This window comes from Papio anubis, chromosome 4 (assembly GCF_008728515.1).
Source record: "Papio anubis isolate 15944 chromosome 4, Panubis1.0, whole genome shotgun sequence".
Taxonomy (NCBI): domain Eukaryota; kingdom Metazoa; phylum Chordata; class Mammalia; order Primates; family Cercopithecidae; genus Papio; species Papio anubis.
This window is the reverse complement of record NC_044979.1, coordinates 97222494-97236389: the sequence shown is the minus strand read 5'-3', so window position 1 is coordinate 97236389 and position 13896 is coordinate 97222494. Positions and strand designations below refer to the sequence as shown.

Sequence of the window (13896 nt, the reverse complement as noted above, 5' to 3'; positions counted from 1 at the left end):
CCTTGTGTCTATGTGCGGGACGGCCGAGAAGCCCCTGAGAAGCTGGGCTGGGCTGGCCAGTAGCGGTGGAAAAACGACTCTTTCACCTTGGTGCCCCCGAGAAAATTCCCAAACCTGGGCCTTCGTTAGCTTGGTGGGGAAAAGGGGGAGAAGGTGGCAGGATAGAGCTGGGGACCGCCTTCTAAGCAGCCTCTGAAGAGGGAAATAGGAGCCCCACCGGCCCAACGCGGCCATGCAGGCAAACATTTTGGGGGCTTGCAAAGGAACAAAGCCCTGCATCCTCGTACCGCTCACCACCCTCCCCTGCGGCGTCCTGCCAGCCTGGCCCGAGAGAATGTGGGTCCTGCACTGCAAGCCCCTCCCGAGCACAAGTCCTAACAGAGGCAGGGCTGAGGCAACAGACTAGCCCCGAAGCGCCATAAAAGAAAATGAGGGCTGTTACCGTTTATGGGGTGTAAAGGGCTGCGGGGGGGAACGGCCACAACTTCGGAGGCCTAAGCGCTTTCCAGATGTGGCCGGAGGGTTCGGCCTGGCTTCCACTCCCTTGCTTCTCTCGCCCTTCCCCCTCCCCCACTCCACGACTTCTGCAAAGTTGGATGTGTTCTAAGTTTAAAAGGGGAACCAGGGCGCGGGTGGATGAGGCGTCTCCTTACACCCACCCCCACCTCGCCGCCAGGCTGGGACGCCCTCTGTTGTTGCAGACAGACAGAACTTCAAAGAATAGGCAGTAAGAGTGTGCCATAAAGGCCGGGACTGCGAACTGTCTGGAATTCGTCCCTTAATGAGTTTACAACTGTCCAGCCCTAATTAGGATATTCCACCAAAGCCCTTTCATTTGTTCATTTGTTCTGTCTGCCGCCGATAAAGCGACTGCGGAAACAGCTCTTTTATTGGCATTGCCTCCTCTGCAGTAGATTCCGGGCTCCACGCAGACTCCCCAGGACCTAGGCCCACGCCCCTCCTCTGGGAGTGGAGTGCGGCGGGCTAGCCGGCGGCTCCCAAAGCTCAGGCCGGCCGAAGTAGCTGAGACCGCAGTACCGAATGATGGCCAGCAGATGGCAGTGTGGCTCCATGCAAGAGGCTTCCGCGCCGCCATCTCCCGCCTCCGCAGCCCTGGGAAGTTCCTAAGATGTCGACTTGACACGAACCTTTCTGGAATGGGAGCCCCAGATTTTAGTGAACAGGCGCCCTATATTTTCGGTGCTCCTCACGCCTGGCTAGAAGCCTCGCTGGGAAACAAGGAATCGGCGGGGTCTTGCCCGACCCTCACCGCTCGCGCCTCCCTGACCCCATCCTGAGGGCCCAGCGAGCCGGGCTGCAGCTGTCCGGGCAGCCGCGGGGCAGCAGCTCCAGGCGCCGGCGCGGCTCCAGGGTCACCGTCCTCAGCTGAGACAGGCCTGACACAACCAGGCTCCAGGGAGCCCCGGCTGACTGTTGGACACAGGAGGAACGCCTGCAGCCCCCGGACCTGATAACCGCCCAGAGGGTGTGGACAGTGCGTGCCGAGGGCGCACACCGTGGCCCGGGTCCCGCGGCCGCCCAGGAGGCCCTCGAAACCTGCGACCTGGGTCAGGGCCCGGCGAGTCAGAACCCAAGACAGAGCCAGGACCCCGGGACTCGGCTGGCTTGAATCGAGACAGTAAAATTAGGCGGTGAACATTGGGAGTAAAGGCAATCTCGGTGTCTGTCCACTGTAGGTCTAGGGGCCGGGCCGAGTTGACTGGGAAGAGAATCCCGGGGGACAAACCAGGGACTGCTCTGATTATTTTTTTAATGTGATGTTTAATATAACAATCACACCGTAGCACAAAAAGTGTCGCACACGGTATAGAAGCCGCCCGGGCTGTCTCTAGCCGCGGCATGTCCTCCGCTGTAGAGGAACCGAGGCTGCTCTGGCGTTCACCCATCAGGAGGCCAGAGGGAGGGGACCCCAATCCAGGTCCAGCCTCTCCGGGACCCTAGGCGGGGAACACGCTGCGGCCTCCTCTCGGGTGGGAGCATCAGCCGCGGATGTCGAATGGTTCCAGAGGGAAAACGCAAAAGCAAACAGAGAACCTTTCGAAGCGTCCCAGAGTCCTGTGAACACGCAGCACATTGCATTTATTTGGGTCGTAATAGTCTCCGCCAAGCCCACAAAATGTTTACGGCCCGCATCTCCGCGCTGTACACGCTGTAAAACTGGGGACTGGATTTTGGCTGATGTCTCTCCCGGGTGTTTGTTCTCTCTCTCCTTTCTCTCTCTCTCTCTCTCTCTCTCTCTCTCACACACACACACACACACAATATCTCTCCTTTCTCTCCCTCTCTCTCATCTCATATATGTGTGTATGTGTGTGTATATATATATACACACACACACATCGATATTACAGACACACGCCTTCATTATATTTCCGTATATAATTTCACAACATCTGATTGTAAGAAGGGTTTTTTTATAGCTTCCCCGGGAGTCAACCGTGGCTTTGTATTCAAGCCGCAGATAGCTCAATTTCTTTAACTACAAATAAATGGTGAAGTCGCAGATCTGTAGATTCAGAGAGAAAGCTCGATTTGTGTAACTACAAATAAATGAAATCACAGATCGGTGGCGACTGCGTCTCTCCACCGATCATGGAGGCCTCAGGTGGGTTCAGGCAGCCCAGGGTCTCCCAGGCCTGGGTGGACCGTCCAAAGGCGCCTCCCTTGCCCTTGGCAGGCTGGTGACTGGGAGTCTGCTTTTCCTCTGGGAAGCCTGGGAGTGGTTTCCCAGCAGCAGGCCTTCACCTAGGCAAGACCCCGCGCCGCGCCAACCCAATCTCATTTGTACGCTACGGGGACGGGTTTGTCTTTGCGCCCAGGCCAGGGATCACTCACTGACTGGGTGGGGAACAGATGCAGCCGATGAGAGAGGCAAGGGTGGAAACCTTGAGGAAGCAATTCGCCAGCCACCCACCAAATCTCTGGAAGGCGCTATTCCCTGCCTAGAGCTGGCTTTACCTTCATAATTGAATTTAAATATTGGTATTTGGTAACAAGAAGCAGGGTGAACACGCTCTGCCAGTAGGTAGGAAGGAAGCTCAGGGACAGCAGTTGAAAATATCTATCTAAAGATAGCTCGGCTGATTAGAAACCCGCCTACATGTGCCTGCTTCAGGCTGAGGGTTAATGAGTATTTCTGTGAAAATTATCTCACATAACCTAGTGCATTTGTGTCTTTTCAGTCAAATAAGTAGAGAACCAATGAATAGAGAACACGCAGTTAAAGAAGCCTTATTGAAAGCCTGATTTTATCTGACCTTTTCGTTTTAAATCAGACCACAGAGGGCAGGAGGGGAGAAAGAAGCCTGGAAACGAAAGGGAGGTTTCGGTGTCCGCGGGACTCGGCCCAATTGGCTGACTTGGGTCCATAAGGGCCGAAGCCTTGCGAGCGGTATCCGGATCCTCCTTGGCCAGGGCGGAGGGGCAGTGTGTCCTGCCAGAACCTCCTGGACGCGCGCCGGGCAAAACCGGGGCAGGGATGAGCCGGTGGCGAGGGCGCCCAGCCCTCCCTTGGCGAAGTGCGTTCCTTCCCGCACTCCCCGAAATCGCTCCCCGCTCGGGCTGTTGGACTGGGCACGTTGTACTTTAAACACCAGCTCTGTCAGCCCCTCCAGCCGCTTGAGTCTAGACAGACGGCGGCGGCGGCGGCGGGGGCCTTGGTCTTTTCTCTTTGCATCTTGCTCTGTGTCACCCCAGGAACAATTTATTGGTCTAAAGCGGTCTAATTCTGCCTCTTTGATCTCCTAGCCTTCTTGTTTGTTTCATCTTCCTTTAACTTTCTTGGGTTTTTATTTCCTTCCAGAAGGTGATGCGACAGGGATTATTTAGGTTTTTTCTTTTTGTCTTACTCTCTCTATTCTCCATCGGAGACACGGTATCATCTGATCCGCCATAAAGGCATCTCCGGATATTGTCCCCCACCCCACACCCCTACCCCTGGACTTCCATGGCACAGGAGGAGACAGCCCAGGGCCCACCTGCCCCACCAGCCCCCACCTTCACTCCCAAGCCCGGGTGGTTCACTGCGCAGGGACTGGGGCTCCATGGCGTCCCAATCTGAACCCTCCCTCCACCTTTTGTATTCCTGGGACCCCCTGAGAGGGTGCGGTAAACGGGGGCGGCCTGGACCCTCTGAAAGTGATGGGAAGTGCTTTGTACACAAGGAACTCAACTCTATAATTTACAGGAGAATTTCCGGGGCAATTCCATTGTGAGGTCGGGTTTATGGTGTGTAATCGAGCTGAGCAGTAAAAGGTGGCTGGGCTTCCAGAGCAGCCGGGCAGTTTATGAGGCGTTTAGGGGAAGGGTTCTCCCCACTATCCTCCTCTGAGCGGTGGGCGGCAGGGGCTTCAGCTGGTCCAACGTGGTGCAGGGGTCGGAGGCCTGGGAAGGCAGGAATTGGGGGCCTGGATGGGAGGGAGTGAGACCACCGTGTGCTCAGCTCCGTGTGAGCTGGTACTTGGATAGGTGAAGCCTCCACAGCTGGGTGGCATTTAGGGGGTGGTCCCCCTATTTGTTTTTGGTGTCTTCAAAAGAAATGGAAGTCCACAGGGGGTTGCAGTCCCTAGACGCCAGAGCCCACTCTCCAAATCGGCTCTAAAGCATGTATTGTTCCCAGGCACCCCGGCCTAGGAGGTGGAGGCCTAAGAGTGGCTGAGGTGAAGGCTACCAGAAACCTTCCACTGTTGGGAGTGCCTGGAAGGGTGCAGGCCTGAGATTTCTCCAAGCTGGGGGAAACAGCCCTGGCTACCCATGCGCCAGAGGGGAACCAGAAGTTGTGACAAGGACAAAAGAATCTTTAGCCATTTATCGGACTGCTGGAGCCAGCCAGGTGCCCAGGAGCGAAGGCACAGAGCCTGCAGCACTACAGCGTCCGGGAGGAGGGAGAGGAACCCCACGTTAATAAATCTGTTGGCAAATGAGTCTCATTAATAGATAAATATTTCACTGTTTCCTTTAGGGCGGATAAACAGTGTGCCTCCGATTAAGGAAAGGAAGCTGAGAGACGTTGACTTTATTCGAACCACATGGTTCCAGTTTGCGGTGGCATTCTCGCTGCAGCTGCAAGCGACGCTGCGCTTTCCCCGTCTGGATCCGAGTCTAAATCCCGCGTGTCGCCCATTGGACCTGGATGAGAGAAGACTTGGGCAGAGTCGATCTGCTCATAGCTGAGTCCTGCCCACAAGGCCACCGAGGGGCAGTCTGTTGCGGGGAACAGAGATCCTTCCAGGGGCTGGGCAAGCGGACAGGAGAGGGATGGGGAGGATCCCAAGCTGGGTCCAGGGCTCACTAGCAGGAATGGGGGCGTTGCGCGAGGCGGGGCCGCCCGGCGTCTGCAGACCCCAGTGCCGAGGTTGGCGGCCAGCTGGGCGCTCCGGCGGAGCCTCCGGGTCTTTTTCCGCCGGACGCGCCAGGCCCACCCGGCGCGGGCGGATTCGTTGGCCGCATATTTGAGCCTCTTCCCCTTCCATTCTAGGCGGCCGCGGGCCCAGCGGAGCGAGACCACCTGTGAGGGCTGCTGAGATTGGCGGAGGCGGTCATGTGGGCGGTCACGTGCTGCGTCGAGCTCCGTCCAAAAGAAAATGGGGTTTGGTGTAAATCTGGGGGTGTAATGTTATCATATATCACGCTACCTCGTAAAACCGACACTGAAAGCTGCCGGACAACAAATCACAGGTCAAAATTATGAGTTCTTCGTATTATGTGAACGCGCTTTTTAGCAAATATACGGCGGGGGCTTCTCTGTTCCAAAATGCCGAGCCGACTTCTTGCTCCTTTGCGCCCAACTCACAGAGAAGCGGCTACGGGGCGGGCGCCGGCGCCTTCGCCTCGACCGTTCCGGGCTTATACAATGTCAACAGCCCCCTTTATCAGAGCCCCTTTGCATCCGGCTACGGTCTGGGCGCCGACGCCTACAGCAACCTGCCCTGCGCCTCCTACGACCAAAACATCCCCGGGCTCTGCAGTGACCTCGCCAAAGGCGCCTGCGACAAGGCGGACGAGGGCGTGCTGCACGGCCCAGCCGAAGCCAATTTCCGCATCTACCCCTGGATGCGGTCTTCAGGTAGGCGCAGTCGCTAGGCTGGCCGGGCTGGTGGAGCGGGACCGGGAGCGGGGAGCGCGGCGCTGGTGAGCGCGGAGCCGGGGGCCGGAAGAGCGGAGCCAGGCTGTTGCGAGCCGGCAGCCCCGTGACTCCCGGCGCAGCCTTTCTGGTTTTAATTAGAGCGGAGGCGCCATTGCGTGGAGCCTATAGCATTGTATGTAAATGAGGCTCATAAAACTTTTTATGGCCCAATTAATGGGTTCGATCCTCGTAAATTTATTTAACTCCATTTGCCTTGGAATTTTAACATTAAGTTTGTTCGCTATTCTCTCTTTCTCCCTCTTCTGTCACCCTCCCTCCCTTTCTTCTCTTCCTCCTCCTTTTCCTTGCTGCCTGGCTTTTCTTCCTCAAAAGCTGGGAGAGCCAAGCCCTCCAAGGCCTCTCACCCGACCCTGTGCCAGGGGCCATTTCAAGATGGGGGCGAGGGAATGAGGCCAGAGGGTCGGGGTACCCTAGGAAGGTCCTGGGGATTGAGGTCTCAGGCTGCTGGGAAGGGTCGCCCACTTGCCTAGCAAGGTGGGGGAATGGCCGGGCTCATCTTTGAATGGCAAAAGTGCAGCTTTTCCCACTTGCCCACACTCTATATTTACAGTTTTCCTTTGTCAGGGGAAGCAGGACATTGTGGAAGCTTAGCCGGCTGGAAAAGGCAGTTGTAAAGTTGGGATTCTGTGCCTTTGCTGATTACAGAGCTGCCTGCGAGTCTGGCACTGCAGTTGGGGTCTTTCCCTAACACCCCCCCTCCTCCCCTAGCTCAGTTTGGGGCCTGGGGCAGAGGGGGATGCTCGCCTGGGACTAGGCCAGGAGGAAGGTGTGGGCTCTGGGACAGCAGCCTAACGAGTGCCCTGTCTACTTGTCTGTCCGTGTGTTCCTGTGTCTGCATGTCTGTTCTCAGGACCTGACAGGAAGCGGGGCCGCCAGACCTACACGCGCTACCAGACACTGGAGCTGGAGAAGGAGTTCCACTTCAACCGCTACCTGACGCGGCGCCGCCGCATTGAAATCGCCCACGCGCTCTGCCTCACCGAGCGCCAGATCAAGATCTGGTTCCAGAATCGCCGCATGAAGTGGAAGAAAGAGCATAAGGACGAAGGTCCGGCTGCCGCAGCAGCTCCCGAGGGCGCCGTGCCCTCTGCCGCCGCCACCGCTGCCGCGGACAAGGCTGACGAGGAGGACGATGATGAAGAAGAGGAAGACGAGGAGGAATGAGGGGCGGAGCCGGGGCCCTCGCTGCACCGGACAGTCGGAAAAGCGTCTTTAAGAGACTCATTGGTTTTATTTACAAAAATGGGGAAAATAAAAGAAAATGTAAAAAAAAAAAAAAAAAAAACAACAACGAACAAACAAAACAGTCCCCAACCTGCACTCTACCCGGCCCCCATCACCTACTCCAGCTCCCAACTTTTGTGGACTGAGCGGCCGCAGCGACTGGGTCGCCTTGGATTCCCTCTGCCTCCGAGGACCCCAAAAGACACCCCCAACCCCAGGTCAGCCGGCCCTGCGCTGGCGCGGCCAAAATACTACCTAGCACAGGCCTCTGCTCGAGGCATCCCCAAACTACCTATGTATCCAGCCCAGAGGGCCTCCATTCCCAGGAAGCCCCTATGTATTCCAGCACTGGCAAACACCCAGCACCACCCTCCCAGATCCGAAAGAACGTGAATCTCACTACTACCTACTCCCCTCAAACTACCTATTTTGTGCTGGCTGGCTTGCCTGCTACCTAGTGCCGACTGCTCCCAGACAAGGCCCCTGCTGCTTACAGCCCGCAGGTTTTGGGGTCCCTGAGGCTGCCCTGAGAATGTGCTGAGGTCCAGGATCAGGGTATTGGCATCTATTTAAATTGAAAAATAATATATTTATTCCAAAAAGCATTCTAAGTGCTGCACCCTAGAATCAATCCCTCCTTCTCTGGCTTGGCACCCAAAGTTCAGGCCCATCAACCCCCACTTCTGGAGGGGAATGTTCCTGAGCTGGCTGCAGATCTCTGGGTTAGCTTCTGCTTAGTAGGACTGTGGAGATGCTCCCAGCTTCGCTGTCCTTTCCTCTGGCTCCTGTATCTTACTGTTCAGCTGTGTTAAATATGTACGCCCTGACGTTTCCTATAATAGCAGATACTGTATATTTGAACAAGATTTTTTTGTTTGATCGTTTCTATAGTCTTGGAGTTCATTTGTAAGGCAGTGTCTTGACTTGGAAAGGATGTGTTAATGGGGTGACTTTGTAGCATGGTATGTTGTCTTGAGCTAACTGTAGTGGGTGGGGAGGTCCAATGCCCTCCGCAATGCCCTTCATCTCCTGTGTTGTCCTGTATCCCCCTCAGCTCCATCCTGGGGTTCAGGGAAGGCACACTTCCCAGCCCAGCTGTGTTTTATGTAACTGAAAAATAAAGATGCTTGGTGACAAAGAAAAACGTGGACTACCTTATCCAGAGGAGACTGGGAAAGGGGAAGTGAGCATGGCTGGAGGGAAAGGGGCAGTGGGGAAGCAAAAGTGGGGTGGCTGTCCTTGTGATGGTCCAAGTGTTGGATGCTCATGTATTGGTGTCATGTATTTTTTAATGTATTTTTATGTGTGTATTTGTATGAGTATGTGCTTATTTTTCTGTTTATGTATTTCTGTGTGTGTGTTTTTACCTAATTTCACAATTGTGTATATTTTGGTGTCCATAATTGGGTGCATGTGTTTCTGTGTGTCCATAATTGCATGTCATTCTGTGCCCACAATAGAGTGTATGCCCTTCCCTGTGTGCATAATTGTACATGTGCCTTTATCCGTGTAGAGACGTTTGTCTGGTTTTTGTGTGTGCACTAACATCTTCTAGATTCCTTGAAAACGGAATCTCTGGCAGATACGTTATATTCTATGAAGCTCCCTAAAAATCTCCATAAATTCCATGAGGAAATTTCAAATCCACCCTTTCCTCTAAGGCTGCGCAGTGGGCTTGGAAAGGGGCATTATCCAGAGGCTGATTACGGATTTCGCATGCGCCCTGAACCCAGCCCCAGGCTAGGAAATGGGATTTAAGGCCCCCACCCCGCCTGCAGGCGAGGCAAGGGCGCCCCAGGGTCCCGCACTGCTGTAGGTGGCGCGGGGAGGGGCTAGGACGGCAGACCCTCGCTGGGCTGCGCAGCCTGGGCAGGGGTTGGGGCATCTGGGTGCAGGGAAGGGGCGAGGGGCGAAGGGCGAGGGATTGTGCGGGCAGCTCAGAGCATCCTGAGTTCCGCCTGCAAGACCTTGTCTCCAGTCTTCTGCCTGGGTTGGGTCCGCTTCTTATGGCTCTTTTAGTAAAACCGGGCCCAAAAGGGTCTGTAAAACCTGAGGCCCCAAGTCTGGGCGGCCTCGGTGGTAAGATGGCGCCGGTGTAAGAGCTGCCTCCTCTCAGTGATGGGGAAAGGGTCATAAATCCGTTGTTGTTTATGAAAATTTACAACTTTGCAATACAACTTTATGAGTTGTTCGGCCCTTCCATTGGCCGCTGTCGGTCATGTGGATGAGAACCGTGAACATGAACTTTTTTATAATTTCCCTTGCGAGAATAGAGCCGCATTCTTTTGCTCCGCTCCGTCCTGCCTGCTTCGGAGCTCTGCCTTCGAGCCTGGCTCGGCTGTGCTTTGTCCGGAGATGGCGAGCGAAGGGAAGCCCCGGCCAGGCCAGGCCTGGCGGCTCCCGCTGGAGATGGGGCGCGCCCCGTTCCCGGCGCCGCGGCGGCAGCTTTGCAACTCGCAACCTGGCTAATTTCCTGCGTCCTCTGGCACCAGGAAGGAGGACAATTCGTCTTTCGGGCTGCCCAAGCGACAGCTGTCACAGGGGCAGGAGCTTCTGGGAGTCGCTGTCTGAAGGTGAGACATGTGGGGAGGAGATAGGAGTAAAGGTGGTGAGGTGACAGCCGGCGGCAGCAGCGGTGGGAGAGGGCACCCAGGGAGGCTTTAAGAGGGGCACACTCCCCCTTACCATACTCACCCATTCACACTCGCCCCCATCACACACTACAGCACACACACGTCACACACACAGGCACACACACGCGCGCACACACGCACACACACCACTCCCTTTCTCTCCCCTCCCTGGCTCGCCTTGGCAGTAAGTGCCCGCCTTCCCTCGGCCCTCCGTGGCACAGCGCCCAGGCACAGGGCAGCATCCCTTGGGTCGTCTCTCTCCCCTTCCCCAGCGACCCCGTGAAGCCCAAAAGGAAGTGGCCCGGCACACTGTGTTCCCCGCTATTCCCTTGGGTTTGGATTTTTATGTTTTCATTCATGGCCCTATTTGGTTTTGTTGGATTCCCCAACAACAGGAAACCGTTCTTGACCTGGGAAGGTGGGAAGAGGTGAGGGCAAAGTGCTTTAATCCACAGTCATTTTATTAGCATCAGCACAGCACCTTCTACTCCGTGGGAATTGGTTTCAGAGAGAAAGGTAAAAGGGAGAAACAGAGAAAAACTTACTAATTCAGCCAGAGTTCTCCGCTCGTTGACGGCTTCCTTTCGCCCGGTTTTTCGATGAGAGAGGTGTCTGAAGCGCTGGGAGAGGGAATAGGTGCGTGGGTGGAATTCTGTGTTGGAGGAGAGGATGGAGTTAATTGGGTGTTACTTGGTGGGAAGTTTCGGTGCAGAGGACGTAATGGTGTTAGCGCGGGTGGCAGGGGCCCGCAGTTAAGGTTGAAGGAAGGACGCAAACCGAGTCTGGGCGATAGGGGGACCCCCCAATCCACCTTGGCGCAACGGACTGGCGACCGCACTCCCCACCTCCCGCGAGCGGGGAGAGGACTGTGGAGCTGCCCGGGAGGAAGCGCGGAGCGTGCTGCTGGCGGTGGCTTTGCGTAGCGCGGTGGCTCGAACTGTAGCTCGGCCTAAGTGCGTATCAGACCAGATTTGCCCCGGGAACTCTCCGGACAGCGACAAGAAAAGAGTCCGAGGTTCTTTTTGTTTATTTTTTGTTTGGGTTGTTGTTTCCCCATCTTGAAACAATATCTTGGTATGGATTCGATAAATAGGAAGGGGCTGTGGATGTCTGGGACATTCGCCCGTGCTCTGGGTGCGCTCGGGGCGGATAAAGCGGCGTATTTGCATCCTAGGGTCGCTGCCTTCCTGCCTGCGGCTGCCGCTGACGGATTATTTATTGCGACCGTGCTGGCGCTCGCTGCTGCCACGCCGTGGCGGTCGCCGGGACCGGCGCCAGCCGCAGCCCGCCTCTTGCAGCCTGGCGCGACTGCTGTACGGGCCCCTCAGAGATTCCAGAGATTTCCCAGCAAGCAGGGTAGAGGGGGACGAAAGGGGACCTGGGGGGCTATCACCCAGAGCCTATTTGGCCGGGAAATCTCCCCGCCTCGGCTACCCCTGACCGCAGCTGGACGCCGGTATAGACTCGGGTCCTCCCCCCACCCCCACTCCAGCACCATGGAGACTGGTTGCACAGGCCGCCTGGCACGTCATGGCTGCTTCTGCCCAAACTGCACGTCCCAAGGCGTCCTGGGGGCGCACGCTGGTTCAGGGAACACTCTGACTTTGCGATTCTGATATCGGAGAGACTATCTGTAGTCCTGAGGCTTGTAGGCCTGGCGGATCTGAGGAGGATGGGCTATGGCAAAGAAGGACGGCTTTGGCTCCAGGCGAGGGCCTGTGAAGGGCAGAGGCCGCACCTGTGTGCTTTGGGCTCTGGCCTGGGCTAGCGAGCTGGCTGGACTGAGGTGGCCTTCAAGGTACCACACCTACATACTCCCAGACCACCCTCCAGGCTGGCGAAGGTGGAGCTGTTCAATGGGCAGCCCAGGGCAAGGGCAGACGGTGGGGCCCAGCTCGCCATCCTGCCCGCCTTGGAGAGAAACTGTAAGGTAAGTCGCTTTCTGCGTGGCTTTGGCAGGAAAGAGAGAGAGCCCTGGGGTGGCCATTCTCACCATCGCAGGAGAGGCTCTCTGGAGGGTCTGGGCTGCCTATTCTTGCCGGAATGATCCTCTCTCTGAGAGAGAGAGAGAGAGAGAGAGAGAGAGAGAGAGGTGTGTGTGTGTGTGTGTGTGTGTATGTATATATATATATATATATATATATATCTGGTTGGAGAAATGAATTGGTCAGCTGCCAACTTGATATGCACTAGCCTTGGCTAACATGTAAAGATTCCAATGTAATATATATTTTTCCATCTTAGGGCCTATAGAAGCTAGAAATATAATGTTTTCTGGCTCTTAGCTGAGAAATCAAATTCTCTTGTCAGCTGGAACAATAATTAGATCAAGAATCCTAGTCAAGGCATGACAAATAATAATAACAACAGTAAATTGACACCAACCCCACCACTGTGTGGGACATGGAGGAATGAAAAGGAAATTATAAATGTAAACATTGATTGACATCTCCAAATGGTTATTTTCATCTTAAACAATAACTTGCTTAAAATCAATGTAGTCTGATAATTTCAAGAAAAAAAACCACAAACATGATTTTCTTCAAACAGCTATTTTTAAAAGTCCCTTTTAATTTTTTGACACCAGTTTTCATTTTCACCTATTGAATTCTTTCCCTGAAGTAATGTGTGGGAAATGCCCAATTCTATCCTCTCATTCAACGCCCTGCTTTATATGCAAAGTAAACCCTTTCTAGGACAGATTGACTGGGGAACAGGCATCCAGTTTCCAGGGGTAGCCCCCATTGCGGGGCTAGTAGCCGCCTTCCAGGAGTGCCTCTTGGGCTCTTTGGAGGTCGACCTTAGGCCAGTCCTTTCCCAATTTTTTCCCTTTGGGGGAGGAGAGCTCAGGAAAAAAATTGGAAAAGCAAGGAAGAGACTAAGTCATTACTAGATTCCTACTGGAACACTGCCAATTGCCACCTCCCCACTAAGTCCGGAACCGGTGAGCCTGCATTGGCCAGGGTTTTACAGATCTGTAAACAGTCTCCAGAAATCCATCCAAATCACGTAAATAGTCTTTCTTCAACCTCCACAGAATTGAGGATTTTAAAGCTAATTCAAGGGGTTTTACAAGCCCAACAAACACAGTTGTAAAAATGCCATTGGGCTGCTATCACATTTTACAAAACGAGATTGATCCATGTGTTGTAAAAGTCAACTATCTCGAAGGCACACCTCTCAGGCAAGAGTGAACAGCCCAGGACAGGCTTCTAATGTCCTGTCTGGGGACCGCCAGGCCTGGAACAGCAGTGAAAACAATTCAGGATTTCTGGAGCCGGTGAGACAACTATTCCCGGTTCCGGAGAGACTGAGGGGCGGCAGCCCTCCGTGCGATCCCAGGAAGGGCAGTAAAGAGGGCGGCCCCAGGACAGTGCCGGTTGTCGGGCGCCCCGGAAACCGAGCCCATCAATTATCCCGCGGCCTTGGGCCCCGCAGAGCTGCCCTCTGTGCCCAGCTTGGCCAGGGCCCCTGCGTCTTCTGTGCCTCTGGAATGTGGACAGAAAGATTCCACATCTGGACTTTTATCCGCCTCAGCTCTGAGCGGTTCTCGCAGCAGATGCCGAGTCCCCAGGCGCTGGGCAGGGGAGCAGGTCCCTCGGCTGGCTTAGGAGCCCAGTCTCACGGCCGCTGCTCTGTCGGTCCTTTCTTGTTAAAACCAGTGGTTTCTGGCCTCTTAATTCCCTGGGTTCAAAGGTGGGATGGGGACGCCCAGCTGGAAGGGGTGCTTTAAGACCAGGCAGGCGCGGGCCATTGAGCCCCTTGGGACTCAAACAGGATGTGTATGTGGGAGGAGGGAATGGGTGGGAAGAACCTACGTTTGGCTGAGTCCTGGTCAGCTCGAGGTGATCCTTCAGCTCTGGGCTGCAAGGC

The 13896-nt window shown here is 55.2% G+C and overlaps 1 protein-coding gene across 1 annotated transcript; it reads left to right on the top strand.

Moving 5' to 3' along the window:
- Positions 1 to 5706: 5706 nt before the first annotated feature.
- Positions 5707 to 7330, top strand: HOXA7 (homeobox A7). Its single transcript, NM_001168898.1, is given in 2 exon segments — positions 5707 to 6085; positions 7017 to 7330. Coding segments are annotated over 2 exon segments (693 nt in total).
- The last annotated feature ends 6566 nt before the right edge of the window (positions 7331 to 13896 follow it).